Source organism: Lottia gigantea (genome assembly GCF_000327385.1).
Source record: "Lottia gigantea unplaced genomic scaffold LOTGIsca_9, whole genome shotgun sequence".
In the NCBI taxonomy this organism is placed as follows: Eukaryota; Metazoa; Mollusca; class Gastropoda; family Lottiidae; genus Lottia; species Lottia gigantea.
In genome coordinates this window covers 435,563-448,418 of record NW_008710950.1, presented here as the reverse complement: position 1 = coordinate 448,418, position 12,856 = coordinate 435,563, and the positions used below count along the sequence as shown (strand labels likewise).

Genomic DNA, 12,856 nt, shown 5'->3' with positions numbered 1-12,856 from the left:
TGAACCCAAGAAGTTAAAGATTATGTTCATGATCTCATCGTCAAGAAATGGATACGAAAGTCAAATTCCCAATATTCCAGTCCAATTGTATGTGTACGAAAAAAAGTTCAAAGTCTACGTCTATGTATTGATTACAGAAAGATTAATTTGAAGACCATCACAAATCAACATCCCATACCAAGAGTTGAAGATGCCTTGAATAGTTTAGGTGGAAGTAAATTTTTCAGTTTGTTAGATCAGGGTCAAGCTTATCACCAAGGTTTTGTTGTTGAAGAATGCAGAAAGTATACATCCTTTGTAACTCCTTGGGGTCAGTATGAATGGTGCAGGATCCCTTTTGGTTTATCTGGCGCACCCGGTTGTTTCCAAAATTTTATGAACAGTTGTTTAGAAGGGTTAAGAGATGATATGTGTTTACCTTACTTGGATGATGTTTTGGTGTATAGTTGTTCTTTTGAAGATCATATCAAACATTTGAGATTAGTTTAACAAAGATTTGTAGAGAAGGGTGTTAAATTGAAACCAGCGAAATGTGAGATGTTTCGAGATAAAGTTAGATATTTAGGTCATTTGGTCACAGCAGATGGTTATACTATGGACCCTAAAGACAAAGAATCTGTTTTACAGTTAAAAACCAAAACTCCATCAACAGTTGGTGATGTTAGAAAAATATTAGGTTTCATTGGTTACTACCGAAGATATATTCAAGACTTTTCTAGGCGAGCTAAATTATTATATGAACTTCTTCAAATACCTACAGATCCAAAAGAAACTACAATTAGGAAGAAACCTAAGAAAAAGACCATCAAGGGTCAACCTTCTTCAAACCAAAGTATTAGTTGGACCAGAGATCATCAAGAAGTTTTAGACCAATTGATTGATTGTTTAATTGAACCTCCAGTAATGGTTTATCCAGATTTTCAACGACCATTTATACTTCATGTTGATGCTTCACAAGAAGGACTTGGTGCTATTTTATACCAGAAGCAAGATAATGATAGAATAGCTGTAGTGGTTTTTGCTTCAAGAACATTAAGTCCATCAGAGAAAAATTATAACATGCACTCGGGTAAATTAGAATTCTTAGTACTAAAATGGGCAGTGACAGAGAGATTTAGAGATTACCTGTATTATGCACCTAATTTTGACGTTTACACAGACAATAACCCTTTGTCTTACATTTTCACATCACCCAAGTTAGATGCCACCAGATTAAGATGGGTAGCAGAATTATCAGATTTTGATTTCAAAATTCATTACAAACCAGGTCGAGATAACCAAGATGCTGATGGTCTTAGTAGAATGCCTTTGGATATTGAACATTATATACAACATTGCAGTGAAGAGATTAGTCAGGAAGCCATGGTAACAACAGTTAAGTCAGTAATGTTAACAGAACCAATTCCATCCATAATACCTGAAGTGGAAACAGAGAATAAAGTCTACTCATTACAGACAGATTTCAATAAACAAGATTTGTTAAAAGATCAGAAAGAAGACCCTACTATTGCCATTGTTAGACATTTTGTTGTTAAAGGAGAATTACCTAATAAAGTAGACAGACTAGAGTTAAGTTTAAATGTTAAGTTATTATTGAGAGAATTTAAAAGATTAAAGATAGATGATAGTGGTATTTTAAGGAGAGTTGTTCAGTTGCCAAATCTAGGTGTGGTTAATCAGTTAGTTTTACCAGAAAAGTATATTGATACAGTTCTTTTAGAATTACACAATCAAATGGGTCATCAAAGTTCAGAAAGAGTATTAAATTTGATTAGAAGAAGATTTTATTGGTCTTTAATGGTTAAAACTGTAGAAGATTATATTCGTACTAAATGTAACTGTATTAAAGACAAGAAGCCACACATTCAGTATTGAAGACAAAATTCTATGTTCTGGGAATCATTGCTGTCTCCTAGAGTTGACTGCATGAGTGAATATTAGGTGGCCAACTAAAGTTCTCTCTCAATATAGATTCTAACTATTAATTAGTGTTGTGAACATTTATTTTAGAAAATTGTTTTGAATATTATGTGTTAGTTTATATATCATATCAATGTCTTGCATCATAGATATTTGTGATTAAGAATTATGAGTGGTACCTACATAATTTAAGATATGCATATGGATATATTTTTGTTAAATGTCGGGACGACATTTCAGTTAGGCGGGGAGAATGTAACGTCGTTGATAGGCACCCCATTTGTGAATTTGGCACTCCTTTTAAGACGGAAGTCACGTGAGCAAGCTCAGTCTTTCACTTGCCGCCGTCCTGAATAAAGGTTGCTATTATCAACATTTGTATTTCTCTTCCTGCAGGTATTTTTAATGTGTCATTTTATTATTTTCATTGCATTATATAATTTCGAACATTGTCTAACGTTGTATATATATCATTTTATTGTGTCGTTAAGATATTTTATGTTTTTGACAATTTAGTTATTTTTCACCGAAAATGTGGTCGAGTCAGCATAAATGCCACGCTTGCTCATCAATTTGTCAAAGTGCTTATTTTTGGACATCATTATCATTCATTGATTTATATTGTTTTAATGAGTAGGAAACTTCATAAGTATTTATTTGCTATCAGCACAGTCATAGAATTAAGATTATATGCATAGTTAAAATTTAAGCGGTAGTCGAAAAGTTGCAAATGTAGATGACATCACTTTTGACCTTCAACCTCTACGTCACCGGAAGTTCAACTATCACATGACTTTGTTTACTTTAGAAATTCGTCTGCATAAATGTATAAGCCCATAAGTTGAGGCTTTTGCTTATGATTTGTTTTATTATTATTTTATTTTATTGTTCACTCTGTCATACCTCTTGACATAGACATTGTTGTAATTGTTGTTACTGTAAGATTGAGCAAGCTCAGTCTTTCACTTGCCGCCGTCCTGAATAAAGGTTGCTATTATCAACATTTGTATTTCTCTTCCTGCAGGTTGCCTGAGCCAACAACCTGTGGTAAACCCCGTTACAATATACTCCGAAAAGTATCATCACAGCATCATCAATATTATGAACGGTTTTAACAAGCTTGTTCTCTTACACGACATGCAGCATCAAAGGACAGTAAAAATCACTTTAAATATCAAAACATACATGCTTTATCATAAAAATATTTGATGGGTTCCTAAAAGTTTTAAATACAGATACTAAAAGTCGATCACCAACTAGATAAGCCAAATACAGATCACAAAGGTGTTGTATATCAAATCAAATGTAGCTGCAACGAGAGTTACATACATACACCTCTAGATCTATTCTAGGGGCCCAGAAAATACTTGTTATTTCTCAGGCCTATTGATGGAATCAAATTTCTGAGGATAATTATTTCTCACATATTTTGGAATTAGTGGGAAGGATTGTTTTCTTTTTTTTTAAAGAATGGGCATGATTTTATCTGTTTACATAGTATCCCACAATTTGATTTGTCAACAGCAGTCTCATTTTTATACATCGATAAATCGAATAGTAAGCTAGTCAGACAAGGTGATATATGCTCACAAGCAGCTGTGTTTTCATTTTTATTTTCAAAAGGAATCATCCTTTAGTGAAAATCAATGTTATCACCAAAATTCATCCAAATCTGTAAGGAATTGCGCCTTCTAGAGTGTCAACAAGCTAAAATCGAATGTGTTTCAAAGAACAGGGGCAACAATTCACATTATATATGTTTCGCTTTGTCCAGTCTAATTTAAACTAGACCTAGACTTCTGTTCGTATTTTATTAGTTTCGTTTCAATTGGTACGTAACCACTACAGTAGGGTCCAACAATACCGTTCAATCGAAACTGTTCAGTTGACATTTGCTTGAACTCTGTTTAACCAATCACGTGGCTGCCCTGTCTAGTTAAGGGGTAATGTGGCACGAACAATAGGTACATTCAGAGGCGACAGTTTTAGACCTTACTGTAGTGGTTACGGGCAAAGCTAATAGAACATTCGAAACGAAACTAATAAAATTCATTTTCATAATTTCAATTAGACTGCGGGTTGTTGTATATTTTTAATAGGGTTCGTCCTTGGGTTGTGGTTAATGTTTTCACCAAGTTTCATTCAAATCTGCAAAGAATTGTTCCTTCTAGAATGTTTCAGAGCTAAAAATCAAACGAGTTTCCAAGAACAAGGGCAATAATTCATATTAAATATTTTTTGATTTCTTTGATTCTCAATAGGGTTTATAGTTCAGGTCTTTCCTTAAATGTATTTATACGCTAAATTAGTGTCTTAAATATTAATAAATAATATTTAACCATGTATTGGACTGGTTTTAATTTTTAGGAATACCTGAACATTTTTCAGTACGATGTATAAACAGAAAAAACCAGTGTACACTAATATTTATACCTCTACACAGATTTATACAGTGTAAACAGGTTTTTTTCTGTTTATACATCGAACTTAAAAATGTTTAGGTATTTAAAACAATTTAAGAAAGAACTAAAGCATACCAATAACTGCAATTATTGGAGCACCATTCAGTCTCGTAACAGACTCAACTGTTTTTACTTCTGTACATGGCTGGAAAAGAATAATCATGTTTATGTAACTCTATCACACAGTATATATACTTAAAGGGATTGGAAAGAGGTTTTCTAGCCTTTTTGTGTGTATCAGGGACACTTCTAACTTCTATTTGAGACATTTCAAATTTCCACCCGATGTCCGCGACTCCTGTTATTCCAGAAAAACGTAACCGGATATGTTCGAACACTATAACTCTAATATAATGGAGCTTCCTCAGGGAGGACTAAACAAAATTTCAATGTGGGCGTATACAGATAAATCTAATTTTTTGTTTCTAATCATTTCAACCTCGACGACCATTCAATAGACGATCTCGACCTAATCCCAATTGAGCGTATATAAATTGACTTTCCCGAAGATGAAACTACCAAATTCCGTCAATGTAGGGACTTTGAGAGATTGAGACATTGAATACAGCAAGACCTATAGGACTAAATATTCATCATAATGTAGGCATAGCACCCTTTGTTGTCCCGTTTAATACAATCAGCAATCGAGCAAGCAAGATAGTTCGTGCCCACTATAAGAGCCTTCAAGAGAAATTCCCCATCTCTATAAGCAGAAAATGATAGTTGCATATTCAAAAAATAAGAACTTAAATAATAATATTGTTCATAGTAAACTAAAAACAATCAGCACATAACAGATACTATACTTCATCGGGCGAGTTATTTTTTCTAATTTCAGATCAGAATAAGAACAGAAGAAAACCCAATACCAAGACCCTTAATCCTAATTTCTAAATAAAGTGTCTGCTCCGCCCTAGGCCTGTACATTTGGGAGAATCAAACCCTCCCTTCCCCGAAATCTAATATAATGGAGCTTCCTCAGGGAGGACTAAACAAAATTTCAATGTGGGCGTATACAAATAAATCTAATTTTTTGCAAGTCGTAAGACACCTCCACCAGCGAGAAAGACCAAATAAACTGTCAAAAAATACCTCATAAATCTCTAACAAACTATCTTCCTTAAAATAAGCCATTAATAACTTAATAAAAGCTATCAATTTCATGTGTGGATTAACTTCTTATACTCTTCTGTCCATTTCCTCAAGTTCCTTTTTCAACCGTCCTGAGTTTTCTTTTCGTAAACAATGGATTAATGAGAATTTTCTTTTCTCTGCATTAGTATAATTATTTAATGAATGTCCAGTTAGTGTTGACTCACAATTTCTTTCTCGAAAAGAAAGGGAAATTCCTTAATAACATCAGTTGTTGGATTCGAGTTAATCATTTTCCTCTGTAGAGGGTAAGTGTCTTGCATGTATTCTTTACTTGTGGACTCGCAAGTCATATTTTTGGAAGCAAAATACTCAGATTTCATCCAGTCTGTTTTCTTTGTCAGTTCATTTTCAAATTCTGCATCGAGTGCCATACTCCACGTAGAAAGGCATCCATAAGATTTAGGTGACTGGATGCTTTACCTTCACCATCACTTATTGGAGAGCCTTTTCTGTTCAAATTATTAAAGCGTTCTACGATATTTGATAAGATAAGAGCCAATTATTTTCCCCAATACATTGTCGCCTAGGGCATCCTTGAATTTGTCAACAAACTTTGATGCAATAATGTGCATATCTCTAGAGGTAAGTTTTTTCTTTTCTTCTCTAATGCTATCTACTACGATCCGAATCGCTTCACGTCTCAAATATTCAGTTGGCCTCTTTCCGGCCTGGCACTCGTCTAAAAAGAGTTTGGGAAATTAGGATTGGAAAGAGGTTTTCTAGCCTTTTTCTGTGTATCAGGGACACTTCTAACTTCTATTTGAGACATTCAAACTTTCTGCCCGATGCCCGACGTTGTTCCTGTTATTCCAGAAAACCTAAACAAGATATGCCGCAGGCTATGGGACCTCGAGTGACTAGGGTGATCACGTACAAGGCCTTATACCTTGTTATATCTTATATCATGTGGTATAAGCTTAACGTCATATAATTACTATAACTATGTATAACGCCTTGTGCGCGATCATCCTAGACACTCAACGTCTCACAGATGACATCCTATCCGGTAAAGTGTTTCTGGAATAACAGGAACCACGGGCATCAGGCGGAAAGTTTGAATGTCTCAAATAGGAGTTGTCCCGGATACACACAAAAAGTCTAGAAAACCTCTTTCCAATCACTTTAAGGATCACACCAAGTCAGTGTTCATACAAGTCATATGAGCAAATTTTCCCAGCACTTTTCAGAAAGCATTATATTCTCCAGACCAATTTTGTAAAAATTAATGTTTTTAATCAATTCAAGTTCAAGGTATAATGTGCAAGACTATTCCTGATCGTATAATCAACATAAAAACATATTGAATAAAATAACAGACCGATATGTGCCGAATCATTTTTTCCAGGTGATACTGACGATTCTCCAGGATTATTATGATTTTCTTTGGCATTCCATGTTTTCCATGACCTGTTCGAAACCTGCCAAGTTTGATCAAAATCAGATGAAAACTGTAGTCTCTATAGTGCTGACAAACAAGTTTACCAAAATTTGTTGAGTTTTAACAAAGTCAAGGTCAATATCTCAAAAAAGTTCATCAAAATTACATCAAATTCGAACTTGACCGAGATCTTATTAATCTAAAGCATCACACCAAGTTTGATCAAAATCAGATGAAAACTGTAGTCTCTATAGTGCTGACAAACAAGTTTACCAAAATTTGTTGAGTTTTAACAAAGTCAAGGTCAATATCTCAAAAAAGTTCATCAAAATTACATCAAATTCGAACTTGACCGAGATCTTATTAATCTAAAGAATCGCACCAAGTTGCATCAATATAGCATGCCAGGCCAAAAACTGTGGGTTTTATCTCGTTCATAAGCCAATTGTAGACAGACAGGACAGGGGCGGCGGCAATATACTTCCACATTTCAATATGTGTGCATAAAAGAGCGATGCAATCGTAATACACCCACATTTGCAATGGCAGCTAATTTGTTCGGGAGGTTGACAAGAGTAAATGAATGTTTCTGAGAGTGAAATTTTCATATTTCATGGGTTTTGTTTACAGCTTTTTTATTCAAGTGGGATTAATTTAACATGTCAAGTTTCATTTAATCCATATAGTATTGAATCTTTTGAGTGGCAGCAAGTGGCAAATCTTTGTGTTAAGACAGTTATATATTTACGGACTGACGGACGGACGGACGGACAGACAGGGGCGACGGCTATATAGAGTTTATCCTTGGGTGATTACAAACACTCACACCAAGTTTCGTCAAAATCCATCAAGAAACCAGCTCTCTATCATGTCGACAAACAATTCAAGAACAAGGGCAATAACTCATAGTAAATATTTCTCAATTCGTCGGATTTTCAATAGGGTTCATCCTTGGGTGATGACAAACACTCACACCAAGTTTCGTCAAAATCCATCAAAAAACCAGCTCTCTATCGTGTCCACAAACAATTGTGGACAGACAGACAGATGGACAGGCAGGGGCGACGACAATATACGCCCACATTAATGTCTATAAAAAGCATGCATGGATAATCAAAACAATCAATTGAATTGTTGGCTTTCAAAAATTAGGGAACCAACCACAACTAGCTTCTACACAACTTACCATTTCTGTCAATCTTTCTTCTTATGTCTAATACGAATTTACGATCATGGATTATTTTCATTATATCACTTATATCCTCGGCACTCAAATATTTTAAAGTTTCAACATTTTTTACACCAATTTCATCATATTTTGACATTAATAGACTCATTTGAGTTGCTGACAAGTTTGGATGGAATTCTTTCGTGAGTTGAATAACATCCTCCATTACTGAAAATGTGAAAAGAACATGTGTTTAAGGAATTGTAAAGCTATTTTCTTAAAGTTGTTTGTGTATCATACTTAAAGCATCACTCAAATTTTCAATTGGATATCAATGATTCCAGCAATTCCACTTAAACTGGGTGCTTGATGATGTCACACTCTGTGACATATGCTTGTATCAGAGAAAACTTTTGCAAACAATTAAATTGAATGTAATTACTGGAACCACAGACATTTGATTGAAAATTTAAATGGTGCTAATTGATGCAGTGTTCCCAATATACACAATTTAGAAAACCTCTCTACATCCACTTCCAAGACCATATAACATGAGGTACCGGAGAATTTGTTGTCTAAGAGAATATTTTGTATCATGTGATTGTGACTGTCACACGATGGTCGTAAAAAAGATATGACAAAAGTGAAATAACAGAAAATGCATCCAGGGCTGTTAATTTTCCTGTATTTGCTAGACATGACCGGTAAACAAGCTCAAATGTCAGTTATAATATTGAATCGGTGTAAGCGAGACTAGGCATTAAATAGAAAAAACATTTCTAGAAATAGAAAGAACTTTCTAATTTAAGCTATATTTGAAGTGATTATGCGAATTGGGCTGTGAAAGACCTGAAAAATAAACCCTCCAGTGGATGTGACCACATCCCATCCGGTGTTTTAAAAAACGAATCTGTTGTGAAACTAATTCACAAAATCTGTGACTCATGCTTTGAGCTTGGAACCGTTCCTGCTGAATGGACTAAAGGCCTCATACACCCGATATTCAAACCCGGAAGCGATGATAAACTTGTTCCGTCTAATTATAGAGGTATTCCCTTATTTCCGTGCCAAGTAAAATATACTGTCATATCTTGAATAGCAGAGTAAATAAATGGTTTGGTCAAAATAGCTCTCTGTCTGACTTTCAAATCGGTTTTCGAAAAAATCGGAGTTGTTCAGACCATATATTTTCGCTATATAACATTATAAATGATAGGAAAACCACTCGAAAGTCTACCTTTATATGCTATGTTGACTTCAAAAAATGTTTTGACTCTATAAAACGACCCCTTCTTTGGAGAAAATTAGGAAAAATAGGGTTGTGTGGTAAAATTTTAACTGCTATTAAATCTCTTTATCATAATACTGTGAGTGCTATTCAAGTAAACGATGATCAATCTGATTGGTTTCCAGTAAATGTTGGCGTAAAACACGGATGTCTATTATCTCCAACACTGTTTTCTATATTTATCAACGAGTAAATTGACAATTTGAAATGTGGCATTAATATCGAAGACAATCTGCAGATTTCGGTCCTGGCATATGCTGACGATGTAGCCTTACTAGCCCCAGGTGAAGCCAGCCTGGGCAAAATGTTAAGCGTACTCGATTCCTGGTGCCAAAAATGGAAATTGCCAATTAACCCCTGCAAATCTAAAATAGTACATTATAGAACCCCTTCAGTTCCCCTATCACTACATGAGTTTAGCTGTGGTGGTTTAAATATTAGTTATGTTGACTCTTACAGATATTTAGGTCTATGGATTGATGAGCATCTTAATATGAAGAAAGCAACTTCAGAACTTGCTAAGTCCGCTATTCGAGCTTTGGGCACATTATGCACAAAATATAAGTTATGCGGAGGAATGTCTTACAAACTTTTTACAAATTTATATAATAACCTTGTTGAGCCCGTTCTTTTTTATTGTGTAGGGATATGGGGTTATAAAGCTTTTTCATGCATTGATACCGTTCAAAACAAAGCAATGAAATTTTTTCTAGGTGTGAGCAAAGGTAACCCAAATATTGCATGTAGAGGAGACATGGGCTGGATTTCGTGTGTCGCCAAGCAAAAAACAGAATGTATTACACTACTTTGCAAGCTGTATCGAATCGACCACAAAAGACACATCTTTTCTCTACTTAGGTATATGTCGACTAAAAAAAATAAATTTTCATGGTATAATTCCGTTTTAAATATTGTAAATGTTTTAGGATTAAGAGAAACTGTTGTTAACCTATCGATGTCCATCAAAAAAATTGTAAATATAACGAAAGATAAATTAATTAAGATAGATTCAGATGAATGGATTAAAGGTTTGTACACAATACAGAAAGTTGACTCTTTTACTTTCAGATATTTCATCTAAAGAAATGATATACAATAGTAGTATTGTGACTTTGTGACCTAGGCCAGTGCTTTCACGACACTATGTTCTCATCACCATCTAACACCAAAATCAGTCTTTGTTGTGCCTACAAGAAATGTTGACGAAAGGATCGACGGACGGACATGGGCGCCGACAATATGCGTCCACATGAAAAGACGTATAAAACATAATAATAAATCTATCTTTTAAAAACCGGAGAAGGGGAATTACTTTAAAATCATATCATATTCTCATAGTTGTAACACATAATATATTAATAAAAATTTATTTAGACATAACAGAAGAAAGGTAACAAAAGTAGTAAAATGTATTCAAAATTAGAGCACTTAATATAAATGTCATTAACAAACAAATGTATGTAATATAATAAATTAAGAGGGAAGTATTTAGTATAAACTTGGCCTTTAACAGCTAATACAATGGCGGAGCCAAAGGGGGGAAAATCTCATAACTAGGTTAGAAATTCGGACAAATTCAGGATGCAAACCCTCGGACGTAAACATGGCTCCGCTACTGAACTAATAGAGTTCAGCTCTAGCTTCCCCCAGAATAAAAATCTTAATTAAATACTATAATATATATATTTTTTATAATGAATAGTAGACATAATAAACCTGAAATTTTAATATTAAAACTGTTCAAGTTGGCTTAACTTCTATTAACTTAGTTTATTTATTAAGTTAAAATATAGCTTGCCAGGCAAGGTAACATACGCCCACAGATAGCTTTGATTGTAAGTATTATGAAATTCGATATATTTACCATCTTCATAATGACATTGACACACAAAATCAAAAGAATCTAAGAATGTAAAGAATTGTAGCTTGTAGAGTGAGCACAAGTTGCACAATATAGCTAATAGAGTAAAATTTCAGACACCAGACACCATATTTCGGTGAAAAATTATCATCACGAAAGTCAATAGGGATCATCTTCATAATGACATTTACACACAAAATAAAAATCAAAAGAATCTGTAAAATTGTAGCCTGTAGAGTGAGCACGAGTTGCACAATATAGCTAATAGAGAAAAACGTCAAGTCAGACACGATATTTCGGTAAAAAATTATCCGATCATCACGAAAATCAATAGGGATCATCTTCATAATGACATTGACACACAAAATAAAAATCAAAAGAATCCATAAAGAACTGTAGCCTGTAGAGTGAGCACGAGCCAAATGTGAACGGACGGAGGGACGGACCGACGGGGTGATTACAATATACGCCCATCTTACGTGTGGGCGTATAAAAAGATAGTGAAATTGTGAAATATATTTACCTTGTATTGTAAAATAAATCATGCCACTAATTCATAGGTTTATCAGACATTGAAATTTCATATATTATGGTAAACATTTTTTTTTATAAATTTTTGCTCAAAATTTACAAACAAGAGACAAAATAATAACTTACCTAAGCTTAAATAATAGGTAGTTCACTTTCATAAACATTTTGGAATCTGCTTGCTTAATCTGCTGATTAGAAAATCCACCCTTTTTCTATTGATTACAAAAATTTGATTAAATCAGTTTAAAAATATTTCATATTGAAGTCATGCACAGCTGTAAGAGTAAAAGCAGAATTATGAGAAATATTTACTTCTGTAATTTCTTAACTAAATCACTATTTGTAGTTATAATAACTAAATTGTCTTGAGCTCTGGTAGCTAAATTAACAATAAATTTATTAATATCACCATGATTATCATTAATATCCGGATTTAAGCCTATTATGACAGAACGACTTAAACCACTAAATCTTTTAACTGAATCTACTGTTAAATCAGCTTTATCAATTTGTGGCAAAATATCATTTGCAACTTTATTAGCATCTTTTTTCTTCCCTGTTAAAATAGCTACATCACCAGTATTTTTCCCTTTGAGTTCTAAATTTCCCAATATTTGTGAGAGGGTTTCTGTTAGCATTGGCTGATCACAATGGATAACATTAACCTTTTTACCAGATGAAAAATCATGAGCTAATTTTGGAGCATCCTGAATGCACTTATTTGAATTATTATTTGTATTCATAAACTTGGAAGCATATTCAAATATTTCTTTACTAGTTCGAGATATTTCAGCCAACATGAAGTTATTTTTTCCAATAAGAGAAGGTAAGCCTGCCTTAAATTTGTGAACATTTTGAGCATAGTCCATGGACACCCAGAAATAACCACTGCTAATGTTGTTATCAAGTGAATGTGTCTGATTAGCCAAATTATCAGCAACTGAATACTAATCACCATCTCTATCTAAAATTCTGAGCCTCATCAACAAATACATTTTGAATCTGTCCATATTTAGAGATCATTAATTGTGGATTTAAAATGTCTGACATAAGTTGACGTCTTGTCAATACTGTACAGATATCAAATGATCTG

General features: G+C 33.9%; 1 protein-coding gene across 1 annotated transcript; it reads right to left on the bottom strand.

Annotated features, from left to right (window-relative positions):
• Positions 1–5,998: 5,998 nt before the first annotated feature.
• Positions 5,999–12,632, bottom strand: LOTGIDRAFT_155662 (hypothetical protein; the record flags this gene model as incomplete). Its single annotated transcript, XM_009068205.1, has 4 exons — positions 5,999–6,216; positions 8,102–8,311; positions 11,890–11,894; positions 12,076–12,632. 4 exons carry the CDS (start codon positions 12,630–12,632, stop codon positions 5,999–6,001), a joined length of 990 nt encoding a protein of 329 aa, XP_009066453.1.
• Positions 12,633–12,856: the final 224 nt, after the last annotated feature.